Raw genomic sequence first — 17,081 nt, 5'->3', positions numbered from 1 at the left:
AATAAAGTCATAAATTTACGAGATTAAACTCTTAAATTTACGAGAATAAAGTCATAAATTTACGAGATTCAACTCTTAAATTTACGAGAATAAAGTCATAAATTTACGAGATTAAACTCTTAAATTTACGAGAATAAAGTCGTAAATTTACGATTTTAATCTCGATTTTTTTTTTTTTTTTTTAAATGTGGCCCTAATCCTCCGTCGTAATAAAGAGTACAGATATAGGACACAAAATCACCTCGTACGGTGATTTATTTCGACACTGCTCTCGCGGTGACGTCACGCTGCTGAGTCAGGTACGCATCGTCAGAGAAACGCAATCAATCGACACATCATTTCCAGGTGAGTGTTGTTTGTTGGCTGACTTCCACCTTGATCTGATTGCGGCAGTGGAGTGAAGTTTTGCAACAGTGGAGGCTACACCATGACAGTTCAACAGATTTGAACACGCAAGAAAATAAGTTCTTTGACAAGTTTGTACAAGAGCCGACGAGCTGTGGAGGGGAGGGGGATAAAGCAAAGGACTCCACTGTCAGCTGGCTTCAAAACAGACTGCGTGTGTGTGTGTGTGTGTGTGTCTGTGTGTGTGTCTGTGTGTCTGTGTGTGTGTGTGTAGCGGTGTCTTGACTCTTCTGTTGTTGCTCCACCTCCAGCGTAGTGAATTTAAGGCGCAGTTCAGCTGCTGTGAAGCAGTTTCTCAAGAGGAAGCAGACGTGGGGGGGCTGACTGACTGTATAGGCTTCTTGTTTGGGAGAGACAAACGGAGAATCGACGATGGCAGAGAATAATAATAAGATGGGTCCAAACCTTCAGGCTGGGGCGGGATTCCTCGCCAAACGGGTCCAGAAGTCTTTGAATCGAGCTCAGGAGAAGGTGAGCCAGGGGTATGAACTTTCTAAAAATCATACCGAGTCTTCTTTTTTTCTTCTATAAACTGCACTCTTCAGCTTGTTGTGCCATGACACAGACTTATCCAAGCCTGTCATCTAAAGGTATCTTTGTTCGGAGCCCTGATCAAATAGTAGTCAAACGACTTTTCCTCAGAATTAGGCCAGGTGTTGTTTCTTATCTGATGAATGTGGAGCTTTCATATGCGTTTAGCAAAAACTCCCACACAGTCAGAAGCAGCAGATTACAAAGACTGGTTTAATGCAGCTGTTATTTACCTTTTAGAATATGGAAAATGAAGTGTTTGATTGCGGTTGTGTTGTCTATAAAATATGTCACCCTTCTACTTCTACAAAAAAAAAACATCCCACTCTGTAGTCCATCATTTACCCCTGCTCTAAGCTGATGAGTAGATGATCCAAGAGGATAAAAAAAACATCTGTAGCCTTGTTAGTGGACCTTTTTATAAGAAAGTGAGAGAAACTGTGATAACAACCACGAGGGTAAAGTCAAATCTTGGTCCAAAGGCATGAGGGTAACGGGAAACCTCTCTATGCAGACCATTAAACGTAGAGGACTATAAAACACACCTCTCGCTCTTAGCTTTGTTCATCACATGTTATTACTCTCTCATTCTGAGTCATCGGCCCTTGGCTGTTAACTTAATCGGTAAAACCCTAACAACACAGTCTGAGCCTCATACTGTTGTTCAGCTGTGTGCGGACACAAAAGCTGCCACTTCCTGACTGCGAGTGTGCACTTCCTCTCGCTTGCTGGGACTTTTTCACTCTGCTTGTGGCCGACTTGTTTGATTTCAGTGCTCCACCTTAAAAAAACCTCAAAACAGCAGCTTTAGTTTGCATGCACTGTGATGTGTTGTAGTAGGCCAGTACCTATTTTGGGGCTTTGAAGGATAAATGGAAAGACATGATAATGAGAGTGTTTGTTGCAGAGTTAAAGTTAAAGGTCACTTCATATGGTATCAGTGGACTGGGGACAGGCGATGGAGTACGTCACAGTTTATGATGTATTGGGTGTTATATTTAATAGTGCTAGACAGTTTTATAAGCTAGGCCGATATTTACCTCTTAAGCATCAGGATGTATTTTGTGAGCTACGGGTGACTGCCAATATTTCATAGTCAGTGTAGGTGGCAGATATGTAAATAAATGGTAAATGGACTTGAGCTTGTATATCACTTTTCTAGTCTTCTGGTGTTAAATGTCTTGTCAAAGGACACATCGGACATGTGGCTGCAGGAGCTGGGGATCACCCTTCCTGTTTGAAAGACGACCACTGATCCACATCCGGCCCCATCAGTGTCTAACCTTTGTTTACAGCTCTAAGCAAATTGAGACCCAAGAATGGATTTTGAAACAGGAAACGACTTACACAGCCGGATTTATATTCAAAATTCATGCGATAACAGACATGAATAAGAAGACATGTTATCAGATTCAGGATAGACCTCTACAGAGAGCTGAGTTTTTCTCTGCAGAATGTGCTTTTCAGTACATTACACAGCTGGTCAAAATCATTTTAAAATCACATTGAGGGACTCTTATCAAGTATCATAAACGGTGGGTGTTACCGGTGCATATTTTTTAGGCTGATGTTGATTTGAAATTCCAGAGTTTAAATAAATCTGCTGTGAAAAGATAGCAGATTGCTGTAATTTAAACGAAGAAAAACAACATGTTAACTTGTGACGGGGACACAGAGTGAGCAGGTCGCTGATATCTGCAGATAAATCAGTCTTACCAAGTTACATGAAGCAAAGTAAGCGTACTCCACCAAGTTAGCATTTCACCTACACAATGTTGTGTTGCTCACCATGAGTCGGCTAAAGAAGCAACCACATCCACCCCAATCGTGTCCAATTCTGGCACCCATATTACCCACAATGCAATTCAACCACTGACAACAACAGTTTGGTTCCAGATTTGAGTGTGTTGTATTAATAGCAGCGAATGCAGCATGAGCTACAGAGGTTTATTTTATCCGTTACTTGTCACAGAGATTTTAAACTTGTCATCTTCAGACTGCAGTACGCTGAACAGGTTTTTAAATATGCTGTAATATATACTGCCAAGCACCTGCGTACAGACATTGACAAGTAACATTTGTGGAGTTCCCCATGAAGTGAACTATTTTAGATTTTGGTAAGAAATCTTCCCTGAACCCTTTTTGTCTTTTTCTTGTTGTAACTTTCTCTCCCCTCTGTTGTGCTCTCGTAGGTCCTTCAAAAACTGGGCAAAACCATGGAGACCAAAGACGAACAGTTTGAGCTGTGTTGCCAGAGCCTCAACAAACAACAGGTAAACAAACACGTAGCCTATAACATGGGAGCGTGCCTCCACATGCATGTCATGTTTTATTCACTGTACAAGTTTCAGAAGAGGAGTAATGTTCAGTAAACTGTTAAACATCTTGTCCCCTTTATCAAAAACTCCCCTTTCAATGGCGCGCTCCTTAATCTGCAATAAAAGGAAAGTGCTCTGTTTTTGCTGCTGAGATGCCAACCCACAAGTTTAGATAATCAGCCTAACCTTGAACACAGGAAATACTCTGAGAAAGATAAAACTCCTTCCCGTTTTTCGTATCCATTCTGCATAAATACTGCATGCTTTGTCTCCGATCGATGCCTTGACACAAACAACACCCTTGATATCAAAAGAAACCTTCTTTATGCACTAAAGAAACAGTTGTTAGTGGTACAACGTACTCTTAAAGGAATGTCTTGAGACAGTTTTGGTCTTTGAAAAGATTTGAAGTGAGTGTATGTAAGGAATGGATTGAATTCAAAAGTAATAAAATGCACCCCTCCATTGTGTTTCAACCACATCTACAGGCTCACCTGGTCCGATGTGACCTTTTCCCCGTGTTAATAATAGCTCGTTTAGCTCATTTTAAACTTAACCTTTACAATGGAAGTCAGCCCTTTAGTCTCCTTCCTGTTTGTTCTATTGGTATTATTTCAGCATTCATTATTCTACCGTAACCCATTTGTGGCCGGGTTTGCTTCTTTTGGAGGGAAAATGTGAAAGTGAGCAAATGAAATGGCTCTAGCTCATTCAGTGTGAAGTGCAACTACAGCACCTATTGGAGGGAAACTGAGGAGGAAAAAAACAGGAAGCCAAATGTTCACGCTGGCAAGACATGCTGCTTTCACTTCACCTCAGCCTTCACCACAGAAAATGTTGTGATTCTTATTTCTTTAAAACCTGAAACTGGGGTCATGGAGTCACAGTATGTGAGTTAAACGCAAGAAAAGTTACTTGGCAAAATGGTCGGACTTCAGTGCAACATAAACACACATGATGTCACCATTTTAAAGCAGCTAAGCCTCTGAATCGAATGTCAAAGCAAACTTATCTAGACGAGATCTTTAGTCGACTCAGTTGAGAACAGAAATCCTTCCTTTGGCTCTTGAAGTCGGCAGATTTAAAAGCATCTCTCAGGAACAAAGACTCTGAAGTTTGGAAAAATGGAGAATTAATTTTTTTTTTGTATTGTTCTTTTTGAGTTCAGAACACCTTATATTTAATAAGATGTACGCTCGAAATCCTGAAATGTTTTGGAGCTCTGATGACGACAGGACGGAACGGTTTGTTGAACTTCAATGTTAAACTTGGCCATGTTTGTCTCTAAAGCCTGGAAGAAATGTCAGGATGGTTTATATATGCTAGTATAAGTATTAATAAAGGCAGGGTTGGTAATTTTCTCCAGATACACTTTTGGTTGAAATTGTCTTTAGGTCCTGACAGAAATTAATAACTGATGTTCTCTGAAAAAGGAACAAAGAAAATCCGTCATCTGTAGCAGCTGTAAGCCGGTAAAAACTTTGACCAATGTCTGCCATGAGGTACCAATCTGATGAACCAATCAGACGCCTCCCTGTCTCCCTGCTCGTTCTCTACCTCTTGCATGCACTCGCCCACATTCAAAGCGCGTCACAGATAACAGAGTTCACTGTGAGTTTGTCATTGGCCCTTGTGAGTAGTAAAATAGTCGCTTTTATTTTTAAACATCTATTATTATGATAAAGTTTAGTGTTTACTTACCGCTGAATGAGACACGAGACGACGTAGTTTCTACATAATGCAAGCGATGAGCTGAGGTCCACTAAAGGACCTACGGTGCTCGTGCATGTAAGTGAGGGGGCGTGGCTTTAGAGGGAGCACAGAGGGGAGCGGGTGGGTGCAGACGCAGCACTGAGGGAATGCCACTTTCAAAATCATGCTAGTTTTTTTTTTTATTACCAACCCTGCCTTTAAGTGTCTGTGTATTAATAATGGTGTCTTGTAAGCCTGTTTTGTTTCTGGGCATGTTGTTTATGCATGACACAATAAATCATCACCATCTAGGTTGTTAAGGAAATGATGAAGCATGCATGGTTTAGATGAGCGGAAGAGATGTACAGCATGTCCATGACTTGAACTTGGTTTGTTCTGTTTTTTCTTGTGCTTACAGATAGATGGAAGCCGGTTGTTTAAAGACGTCAAAGCTTACCATACAGCAGTAAAAGGTGGGTGTTTAAATTTGTTAACACAATGCCATTCTTTGCTCTGCAGAGTTAGTCAATATAAGGGAAGTGACTTTCTACTATTTTTGGATTCTCTTCAGACTTAAGCAATTCTGTCTGTTGCCATGTTGTACGAGAACAAATAAAACGCTGCAGCTAAAACAGCAGACACAGCATTGTGCATGTGATGCATGTGCAAGATACTGTTGATGTTTTCAATGTGTCAGCTCTTGCTCCAACATTGTAAGCTCCATTCAGGAAACTGGTGTTTGTTTGACCTTCCCGGAGTGGGTGAAGCAACCACACCACAAACCCTAAAAAACACCACCACAATGCACTGTGCTGCTAATGCTAAATGATAATTAGATTTTTTTTTTTTGTTTGAATAATATTTTAAAGACGACTTCTTGTTCCTTTTCCACAGCCGTGCATGACACGTCCAAACGGCTGTCTCAGACGTTGCGAGACATCTACGAACCAGACTGGGACGGCGTGGAGGGCCTTGCAGTAATCACAGAGGTATGTTCATGATGTGTTTATGAGATTTTTCACATTAAAAGCAGTTGGCTGTAAGTCTGTCCTTAAAGCCAGATCGTTTTGTGAAATGGTCTCAGCAGGTAGGGGCCGATTTGCTTAAGGCTCTATCTAATTTATTCCCTGAAAATGGGGACGCTGTAGGCAGAACTTGACAGCACTATTAAAGGTCACATACTTAACTCCTTTTCAGCCAGTTTAAATAATTCTCAGAGCACCCCAAGGTTATGTATTTGAAGTTTCTTGCCAAAAGTCCACTCTGATCCTGTATTTAATCATGCCTATAAACCCCTCTATTTCAGCCCTGTTCAGAACAGGCTGTTTCTGTGTCTGTACCTTTAAATTTAAATGAGCTGTGTCTGACCACACCTCCTTTCTGGAAGGGCTTGGGTGGTTCGGGCTTTCTTGCACCATGCCTCATTGTTTACGGTGAGAAGGCAGACTCAGAGGGCAGAACAAACACTGCTCCGCTGTGGGAGTGTCACCCACCTGGGGGAGGGGCTACTGCCCTTTGTGATGTCATTAAGGGAAAATCTCCAAAGGGCAAACATTGGGTTTAAAGTAGCTTCCTGCAATGATACAGCCAATCAAATCTTGCATGCTGCAAGCACATTCATATTGAGCCAGACTGCAGATTTCCACATCAGCATCCCTGCTTAAGTATCCTTATCTTGCACAAGAACATGAACACAAGTTGTGTCTTGCACCTTAGCATGTTGAAAGAGACGCCAAACAAACGTTAACATGGGGAACTTAATTTCTAACTTCAGTTTGCAGGCCAGTTAGCTAATAAGCTGCTGCAGTTGTATCACAGTAAACTGCATGTTAAGATGAATGAGTCAGGGTTCACACCTTCCTTTGCTGAAACAGTGTTTGTGGCGATGTCTGGCATTTAGTTGTTATTGTTGTAATCGTCTGTAAACTATTGCATCTGTTGTTGCATTAATATCTAAAACTGACTGCATCTGTTAGAGTGAAGACTTGCTTTGGAACGACTTTGAGGAGAAACTAAGTGACCAGATTGTCCGCACCATGGAGAACTACACAAGCCAGTTCCCAGAGGTCAAGGTAACGCGACGCTTTAGAACTTGAATCCGTTCCTGCTTTATTGCTAACAAACCTCAGACTGGTTAGCAGTCTTACACGTAAGGTGTTTGTTTTTCAGGAAAGAGTCGCTAAACGTGGTCGGAAACTTGTCGACTACGATTCAGCACGACACCACCTGGAGGCGCTGCAGAGTGCAAAGAAGAAGGATGAAGCCAAAATAGCAAAGGTAGCTTTATCTCTATATCGTACAGATCGTAAAAATTATAAGATTGGTATTAGCTGAAGGCTTTAATAATCAACTTCCAAATGAACTTTTAACAGGCAGAGGAAGAGTTCAACAAATCCCAGACCGTCTTTGAAGAAATGAACAGTGAGCTGAGGGAGGAGCTGCCTGTTCTCTATCAGAGGTATGAAGAAAAAAAAATCTTCTCAATTGAGTTTCACATCATAAAGGTTCAGAAAGGTTTGGTAAAGGTACAATAACAGTCTAAGAATGAGCAGGTTAGATGCAGATCTGCATGTATCTTACTATGCTTTTTATGCATAACAGGATCTGTTCTAGATATTTTGAATACACAACATGTGAGAAGTGTGCAGAGGTGCAAATAAGCCTTTTAGCTTTTGAATAATATACAAATTCAGATGACATTTTTCAAACATGTAAAATCCCTCCGTATTCATACAACCGCACAGTAAGAGCAGCTGTTCTGCTGCTCCTCCTGGTGGATAGATTAATGATTGCAATTAGTTTCCACAATCTACAGTCCCATCAAGGACTGGTCTCAGCCTTAACACGTAAACATGAGAAATGTCCGGAGGCTTCATCTGTAGGCGTTTTTTTTTTTTACTATAATAACAAACTGAAATAATGCAGAGAATCCAGACGTCATCCCACTTGTTTTGTTTTGCAGTCAGAGCGCCTGCAGCTTAATCCCTAAGCCCCCTGATTGTACCCAACCACTTGCAAACCTATTGTTAACAGTACCTTTTATGACTTCATGTATTAACCAAGAGTAAACGTAACTTTGAGCTCAGATGTGTAAATGTGCTTTCTAGACCTGTAACATTTACAGACTGAATCCAGTGTTTGGCTTTGCTTCATGTGAATGAGCTAAGAGACAAACCGAGAGCTGTCTGTGTTTGTGTAGTCGCATAGGTTGCTACGTGACGGTGTTTCAAAACATATCCAACCTGAGGGATGTCTTCTATAAAGAAATGAGTGTGGTAAGATATGACGCAGATCCTCATATTTCAATTCTTAAAAGAGTAATGTGTTAATAAAACCACCGAAAGATAAATACAATGAACACTCTTAATCATTTACCTTAAAGTGTTGTGGGAGTGTGCTTATGTTTTTAATGTGCTGCAGCTGAACCACGAGCTGTACGATGTGATGAAGAAACTGGAGACTCAACACTCAGGGAAAGCTTTCATCATCAAGGGACTGAACAGGTAAGAACATGGCCGTGTCCCAATTCATTCACTGCTCACTTTATAGTGCACTATATGTAGTGAATAAGCCGATAGTCACTATCCAAGCAACATATACCATCATGTAATTTGTTTCAAGAAAGTGTTTATTTTTAAAGGTTTATGTTTGGGCCTTTTTATGCCGATAGGACAGTGGGTAGAGTCAGAGATCAGAGAGAGAGAGAGGAAGTGGGGAAGAACATACGGTGAAGAAGCATCAGGTCGGATTTAAACCCGGTCCGTCCACTTGGAGGACTAAGCCCTTACACGAGGCCCTTGCACTAACCACAAGGCTACCAGCGCCCCGGTTCAAATGATTTTTCGTAAAAGTGTTGTTTGACTGCTCTCAGACCGACGAAAGGAGCGACCAGCGTTAACACACAACACGGAAACACAAAAAAAGTGAATATTTTGTCCCAAAGTCTCAACGCCGTTTCGATAAAGGGTAGAGGTTCCTCAAAGTAGTGACGTTAGTTTTTTTTAAACTTATGATGACAGACACGAGACCATCGTCTAAAAGCTAAAATAAATGAGTTTGGTGCGAAAATGTGTTTCATTGTGCGTGCCAAAATTCAGTACTTTTCATTGATTTTGAAAACATTTGAAAATACGATCAGTATTATATATTTATCACTGAAACTCATGCTGTTATTTAGCGTTGTTGTTGGTCATCAGCCGGCGTTAAGGTGCACCTTTTAGTTGTGCAACAGAAATGATGTCATTATTGGCAGCTGGAGTAGTGTCATAAATGTTTTCCTTATTGCGCTGAATGAGTGGGCAGAGTACAGTCCACTACGGGAAACTCTATTTATATGGAAAGTAGATAGTACGGGTTGAGTGTGTGATTTCAGACACACCTAATGTGCTGCTCTTGATTTCTTATCTGTGGTTGAGTGTTCTTAATAAGAGCTCTTGTCATGTCATGTCTTGTAGGTAAATTACAAACACACCTTAGTGATTAGTAATCTGATGTTGTGATAAAGCTAGCTCTCTATGTGGAGATTCTGTTAAAGGTTCTTTGTTCACAAATAACACATGATGCACTTTTTCTTGTAGCACGACAACCAAGTCAAAGAAGAGAAAGTCCGTGGTTATTTCAAACCCCATCCCTTGCAACACAGCGTTCCCATCCGACCATGTCTCCATCCATGCCTCCGCTGAAAATGGAAAAGACGCTGTGCACTCTCCCCCTGCCGAGCGACCTCAGAGCACCTCTGAAGACACCAGCCAAGCAGAGGAGAGTAGCGTCTCGTCCAAAGACGTCCACTCGTCGGACTCTGATCTCAGCTCCAGCGGTACCAACACACCCAAGAGGCAGTCGGTGTGCGACAACGAGAGCAGCGACAAGAGCACAATCGATCAGAGCGCAAAGGAGGTGGAGGTGGAGGCGGCAGCAGAAGCAGAAGTAGAAGTAGAAGCAGACCTCGCTTCAGACCACTCGGATGACTCCGGGGTTGGAGTAGCGAAGTCGGAGGCTGTGAGTCAAGAGGTGTGCAGTCCGTCTGATTCTGCAGACAGTGACGCCCCACACAGCCCAGAGCAGGAGAGTGTGAACGATCCGCCGTCAGAAGAAGAGGCCAAGCAAAAGCCTGGACCAGTTCCTGCCCCGCGGCGTTCTTTCCGCTCCGCCGAGAGATGCCCCCGCTCACCTGCTGCTGAGGAGGACACAGAAGAAGCATCAGTTAACCAGGAGACGGCCGACTCAGGAGAAGACTGCAGCTCGGACAATCCACCAGGCTTCATTTACAAGGTACACAACTGCCACTTAGAAACTTCAGCGGTGAAGCAGCATCAGAGGATGTGATTTTTCTATGCAGTACACTCCTTTGTCAAAAACATTACATACAATGTAGTCTTAAGCCGTCTACAGAGGCCCTGCTTCACTTCCCATCACCTGTTCACATTCTCTTTCACCTTGTAGTCTTTAGACCCAACAAACCATGTCTGTGTCAGATTTCACACTGTGTTTTGTAAAGCCACAAAAGGCAAAATACATTTTTTTTTGGGGTCAATAGTTCTGGAAACGTCATTTATAAAGACTTTTTTTTTTTTCTTTCAGTTGATGTTTTCTTGATGTGATAGACAATAACATCCCATACATAAGGCTTGTTCTTTAAAAAAATAATGTGAATAGCTTTTAATTAAGATTAACAACTCCATCATCAAACTATTACCCTATAGTAATATGGGATGTGCAGTTTTGTGTTGTTGCTGATTGAAGCAAAAGTCAGTGTTTTGTTATGAAATATTGTCTCTGAATCGTCGAGACACAACATATAATCTGTAGTCAAACACGTGATCTTTATAGGATAAGGCCAAATGTTTGAATCTGAGCACTAATTAATTAATGCAAAAACACATAAATCAAATGCACCTTTAGCTTCAGATAATACTGAGACAAAATGTAGACAATAAATGTTAGAAAAACTGTTGTTTTCTTTTCCGAGTGTCTCCAGCTGTATGTAGGTGTTCCATTAAACAGGTTTCATTTTTCATGCATCTGAAAATATCTGTTCATGAGCTTCCTGCTTCAACGTCAATGAAGAGGAGGTGGATGGAAAAACAAATAATCTGTGGCTGCAACAACCTTTAAAACAAATGCATTGAAATGAATTAAATATTCTTTATCTTCAAACCTGAAAAAATATTCTCAATAAGTTGGAGAGCTGCTCTTCTTTTAAGATACCCGTGATGAGTGTGAATTGTTTAGAGCTTGTATTAATGTGACTTTTGTTTTTGTACCAGGGGGTGGCGGTAGAGAGCCATGAAGCGTCAGAGGACGGCCTGCTCCCGTTTGAACAGGGAGACATCATCTTGGTGCTCTCTGACAGCCAACAGGTGGGTGTGTGTGTTCTTGTGACTCAAATCTCACTTCCCCTGGCTTATCAATGCACTCATGACTAGTGTTGAAGTCAAGACCACACTAACAGAGACCAAGACTTACCCGAGACCAGAGCAGCTCAGAGACCAAGACATTTAGGGATAGAGACCCGAGTCAAGACCAAGATCAAGATAAACTGACCTGCCCTGAACTAGCATTATTTAATCACTATTTGGTAGCTACAGGGTTTCCCCCAGCTGTCTCTTATCTTAGCTTAGTTCTCTCAAACCCTCAGTAACAGTTGCTCTCTGTAGCTTTGTTAATGGATATTAAGAAAACACTCCTGGCTGGAGCTTTCAGGAGAACTCCTCTTGGTAAATCATTTTGTGTAAATGGCCCCAATACTTTTTGCTGGTCCCCCAAGAAAACAGGAAATCCCCCAGAAAGTAAACCATCATTCACAAACTATGTAATCAGAGGGCGGACTTGTTCCCCTAACATCTTCCTTGTGTACTGTGTCTCACAGCAGGACGGCCTGGTGAAGGGGATTAAGGAGGAGAACTGGAACCAGCACAGGGATGTAGAAACTCACTCTGGGATCTTCTTGGAAAAACTCATCGAACGCATTCAGACGGAGTGAAGCAATAGTCACTCCTCAGCCTGTAATACTTTCTCTCCCATCAGGCTGTCGGTGACTCACACACATTCTCACACACACACACACACCCGCACACAGAGGGAGTGAACCCATGTGTTTTGGGTGCAGAAGCTGTACAAACAGATGATGTGACTGACAGACACGTGGTCACTCACATGCTAATGTGTTGCAACAAGTGGAACAAAAGTGACTTTTAGAACATTTTCTTTGTTTTTTGGGGGGATGGGAATAATTGACAGTATTTTTCTCTTTTTAGAAATTTTATAAACTTGCTGTGAAACACTGTGAAAAAATACTCTTTTATACTGATGCTATAACCGTGTGTACATTTTCCTAATAAAGTTATACATAAAATAAAACTGGATGTCATTGTGGTTTAAAACTCTACAGATAGGTAGTGAGGTTTTATATACCAGTACTGCCTTTGATATAAGATGTAGAGATTTGCAAACCAAGAGCAGCAGATAAATTACTTTACATATGAATATTTTTGCATTTTTAAAATAAAGGAATGATTACTGGAAAAGCAGAGATAAACAGCCTGAGCATTTGAGAGGGTTGCAGTGATTTCAGCAGACTGGAATGTGAAGATGTTGTCAGGAGCTGGGAAGTGAGACAAACAAGCTGATTGACTGGGATGAGTTTAGAGCTGAAAAGTCTGTCTTGGATTAAAAAAATAAAAAAATACCACCAAGCTGGGAGTCGCTTAGCTTTGCTCTTCCACTGTGCAGAGCTTAACAATTAAGATTTCTTTTTTCGAGCTGGATAATGAGCTTACAAAATGTGGTGTTAAAAGACAGGAAGGAGGCGACTACTGTACAGCTACAGGGCAGCACTGCATCATGGGTAATTCTTGGGTATTTAGAATTTGATTTGCTGATTGGGTTTTGTCTGATTACTGTGTGGCTACAGTTGGGTGAAACCGCTGGGTCTGTCAATCGCGACACAAATTTCTGATATTTTTTTCCCAACCAATCAGATTTGTTGAATGAATTAAAGTGCAGTTTGGACATCAGATGATACGAAACATGATGGAGTAAAGAGAAGGAACAAACCCAGAGTGTTTTAAGAGCGCTTCATAGAATCTTCATTTTTATTTGTTTCCCCGAGTGAAATGTTATTGACCCACTGAAAGCGGTCACGCGACCCAACCCACCAGTTGAGAACCGCTGTCTTAGGCAATGAGACTCCATCGTGATGTGTTCATGTACTCATTGAGTCTAGACACTGGTGGTGGCGGTGGTGAAGGAAGGATTCAGGATGTGATGAGGAGTGGGCCTCTGAGGAGCTGGACCTTCTTTATTTGAAGGTTCATTCTGATGCAGCAAAAACTTAGCCTGTGACTGAGAGATTATCAGGATTACCAAAAATAACTGTGTTTCATTGAAGCTTGTTTTGTGTAGAAGAAGTTTCAGGCAGCCTGAAGGAATACTTCCACAAAGATCAGAGTAAGGGCAATCCCCCTCCCCCGCCGATAGAAATCCCCAGGTTAGTGAAACTGTTATTTATAGAGTTCTGTGTCACTGGGAGGTTAATATTGAAGGGTGATATTCACAGTGGAAGACTCTGGGCTCTGCTCCAATTAAAATAAAAAGCTGTGTTACTTGCCTTTTTTCCTCAAAAGCTTTATCTGAGTGTGAACATCTCGGAGGCGTGTTTCTTCTCTGCCGGCCTCGTGCTGCTCTGCTTGTTTGCGGTGTTGAGTTTTCCTCTTTGCGCCTTCAGGGAATGGGCGTGTAGGTTACACAGCAATAACTTCTGTATTAGCTCAGGTCCATTAACAAGTTGTGTTGGCAAGTTGGATGATGGATAAACTAAGATAAAGTCTCTGGGAGAGCTGTGGAGTTTCAGTCGGTTCCCCTCGCCCTCAGGACTCTTGTTCAACAGCTCGACTGATGTGTATGAACAAAGAAAGATTTGACCGTCTACATGCATCATACACCTGCATCCAGATGGAAAAAAAAGATCGCAGAGACACAAGTATGAATCATGTTTAAGCCATGAACAAATAAGGGGGGGTCACTCTGTTGGAAAGAGGAGGGGAAGTCATTTATCTTTATTTCTTCCTGTAATGATATTGCTTTTCCTCTTCTTGATTATATTACTCAGGAAGATTAGAGGTCAGGGAAGGAGCAGAGGTCATGCTTAGCAAAACAAAAACATCCGTGGAGCTGTTTGTGACTCAATAGGAGATTGATCACAGGTACGTTTTCCAATTCGCACGACTTTCTGACGGCAAAGCATGCGTTCTACTTTTTCTGGAAAAAAAGAAAACTTAAAACAGCGTTGGAAGTTACGTTAGAGACAGAGAGAAATAGTGTTCGATTAAATGCACATTTTTTACATTTTGTTTTTTTGAGTGCCACAATAAAAACAGTACTTATGAACCTTTAAATAATCTTTTTCTGTCACATTGAGTCAGTTCAACCAAAACCTTGCTTTAAAAACCATGAAGTTGCTTTCGTTAAAACTAAACAGAAAAACAGAATTTATTCAGAGTTATGTTTGTGCCCAGTGTGCTCCAAACAGCGACCTCCAGGGTTGAAAAATGAAGCCAATGGGGAAAAGCAAAAAGGTGCAATTCCTTGAGTGTCCACTTGAGGCTACAATTCCACAATTCATATAGCAGACGCTTTTATCCACAGCAACGTTCATCAGAGAGTAAGAACAACACAAGCAAGGATCTAGAAAAGAGTAAACAACGTCAGTAAGTGCAAACGAACAGCTTGAAGTCCGATCGGATGCAGGTGCTGACGGGCAGTGACCAGAGGCAAAGCACAAGTTAACAACAACAACAACATCGACAGCTGTTCTTGAGAGTTCTAATCAGCATTAAAACCATTCTAAATATTGTCATCATCAAAATCCTTAAGTGCATAGGTGTCATAAAAGATCTGGGTCTTTAGCTTTTACTTAAAGGTGCAAAGGGACTCTGCAGATCAAATGGAGTTTGGTAGTTTGTTCCACCACCAGGGGGCGACAGAGGAGAAGAGTCTAGTTAGAGACTTAGGCCTTGTTGTGAAGGTTGGATCAGATGTCTTTCATTGGCAGAGCGTAGTGGGAAGGAGGGAGTGTAGTCCTGGATTTTAGAGTTTAGGTAAGAAGTTTTTGTCGCTGTTTTGGCTCCAAATTCCCAGGAAGTTTCATTAACACCCATTTTAAAATGTCCATTTCTACAGCCAACTTAAACATCTTTACAGTCTGTTATTAAACACAGTTTTATTCTTATTAGCTCAGTTCAGTATTGGTACACACTGTATGTTTACCGCCATCGTTAGGCTTCAAAGTGCCTCTTCAGAAACCAATGGGTGATGTCACTGAGTCTACGTCCATCTTTTGTTCAGTATATGGTGTGTAATAAAAGCAGGTCAAATATTCACTCTTGTTGCAAAGTTTGTTTATAACTTTCTGTCATGTAGTGTTGGATAGGTACAGTTGGTTCGTCCACATTTTTAAAGCTTTTTCCCCCTAAAAAAACTTCTACCAGCTGTTCAAAAATTTTCAGTTGAGGGAAGTAAAACCAAAATATCTGATTAAAATGTTTCATAAGTAAATTCCGAGTTTGAAGATGACTACTGAAAGGTGCTTTAAATAACATGAATGACTTCCCTTACATCAAAGTTAGTGATTTGATCTATTATTCATGCAACACTCTGAACCGCTCGCTGCAGAAGAGCACCGGCCTCTCACACCAAAACCAAATGGACCAAAACTCCAGAACCCAAAGACCAAACACAGATATGAGACTGAAGATCAAGATTAAGTGTAAACTTGATTCAAACTTTACAGACAGAGAATAAAACTTACCGCAACCCCATGGAGCAGACACACAGAGACACTGCTCTCCAACAGACTGCTGCTGATGCCAGGGAGAGAAAGGAGAAGGAGCTTCTAGAGGAAATCACAAAGGATTCTGATCCGACCTAGCGATGATAACCCACGGGAGAAAAGCTCAGAGGTAACTTTTTCAATCCTTTGAGATAAAGAAGAGGATCTATTTTCATTTTTCTTTCCAATCAGTCTGCAGCAGATTTTCCCTCCTCCACTCATCTTAATCTCCCTTCATCCTCATGGATGTCTGACTTGTGGGAAAATGTTACATCACTTTACTTCATCAAGCAGAGGGAGAAATGTGGAATAATAAAAAGGGCAAATATAAAACAGCAAAACATGATTCTTTTAATTGAATATATATGCTTCAAGTGTCTCCTTCTGCTTTATGCATGTTTACATAAGAATTACCTTTAAAGTTGATTTTTTTAAAGTGGCTCTCTGTTGAGTTTTTGATCTGATTGAGCCAGGGTTTTAATGATTCTTCTTGAGAAGGGCTTTGTTTGGTTTGGCATAAACATGAGATAAGACGTGCAGTCGTGTGTTACTCAAAGTTCCTGACCACGCAGTATTTACCCCTGATCTACAGGTGGCGCTAAAACGACAAGATGTGCAGCAGTGCTTGAGTACAAAGAGGGAAAAAACAAATGGAAATTAATGTCGTGTAAGCAATATTTTTAAATCCATCTTTTTATTTGCTTTGAAATGTTGTTTTAGTGAGGAAAATATTCTCTACATGTGAAGGATTGATCTCTTGTGTTTTTTGTGAGAATATATAAACTAAACTATTGTGTCATTTAAAGTACCTTTAAGTCCATCATATTTACTTGTTTACTTGGTTAAGATGTTTGTCATGTGTCTGAACAAACAGCTAAATATCTTACAAAATGAAAACACAGCTACTCATCACACCAAACATCAAACATGTTTAGAACTATACAAACTGAATATAAGTTATTATAGCTTCCTGAAAATACCAAAAGTGAGCTCCAACCCTTAGTATTATTAATCCACTGATGATTCTTAGCAATCTGAAGTCATGATTAAGGAGTCTGAAGTCTGAAGGCACACATTAGCAGACATGTTGTTGCTTTAATTGTGGTAATCATGTGGCTTCCTGTGTGTGTGTGTAGGTGTGTGTCGGTGGCCTTGTGCGTGTATGTGTGTGTGGAGGGAAGAGCGCTCTTTCCTCCTTCTTTCATCGCACGAGCCAACATGCAGACGTTACAAGTAGGTATGTGTTATGTCTCTTATACCCTTCGCTCTGACATAATGCAGACTGTGCTTGTGTGTTGTGTGTGTGT

The 17,081-nt window shown here is 41.1% G+C and overlaps 1 protein-coding gene across 2 annotated transcripts; it reads left to right on the top strand.

Annotated features, from left to right (window-relative positions):
- Positions 1 to 435: 435 nt before the first annotated feature.
- Positions 436 to 12,305, top strand: bin2b (bridging integrator 2b). 2 transcript variants are annotated; one of them, XM_020647371.3, is made up of 12 exons: positions 436 to 876; positions 3,129 to 3,209; positions 5,365 to 5,419; positions 5,841 to 5,935; positions 6,923 to 7,018; positions 7,116 to 7,223; positions 7,319 to 7,404; positions 8,146 to 8,221; positions 8,367 to 8,449; positions 9,524 to 10,217; positions 11,213 to 11,305; positions 11,818 to 12,305. In XM_020647371.3, exons 1-12 carry the CDS (start codon positions 778 to 780, stop codon positions 11,926 to 11,928), a joined length of 1,677 nt encoding a protein of 558 aa, XP_020503027.2. In that variant the 5' UTR covers positions 436 to 777; the 3' UTR covers positions 11,929 to 12,305. The 2 variants fall into 2 exon arrangements, with proteins under 2 accessions (XP_020503027.2, XP_020503026.2); XM_020647370.3 differs by having other exon boundaries at positions 443 to 876; positions 11,815 to 12,305.
- Positions 12,306 to 17,081: the final 4,776 nt, after the last annotated feature.

This window comes from Labrus bergylta, chromosome 5 (genome assembly GCF_963930695.1).
Source record: "Labrus bergylta chromosome 5, fLabBer1.1, whole genome shotgun sequence".
Classification (NCBI taxonomy): domain Eukaryota; kingdom Metazoa; phylum Chordata; class Actinopteri; order Labriformes; family Labridae; genus Labrus; species Labrus bergylta.
Note: the sequence above shows the minus strand (reverse complement) of the source record. Positions and strands in the feature narration are given on the sequence as shown.

Bases quoted from the DNA above. Each gene is read 5' to 3' on its own strand.
- bin2b (XM_020647370.3), top strand. From the start codon at position 778: ATGGCAGAGAATAATAATAAGATGGGTCCAAACCTTCAGGCTGGGGCG. The intron at 5,420-5,840 runs GTGGGTGTTTAA...CCTTTTCCACAG, and splicing joins TTACCATACAGCAGTAAAAG to CCGTGCATGACACGTCCAAA. The intron at 8,450-9,523 runs GTAAGAACATGG...TTTTTCTTGTAG, and splicing joins ATCATCAAGGGACTGAACAG to CACGACAACCAAGTCAAAGA.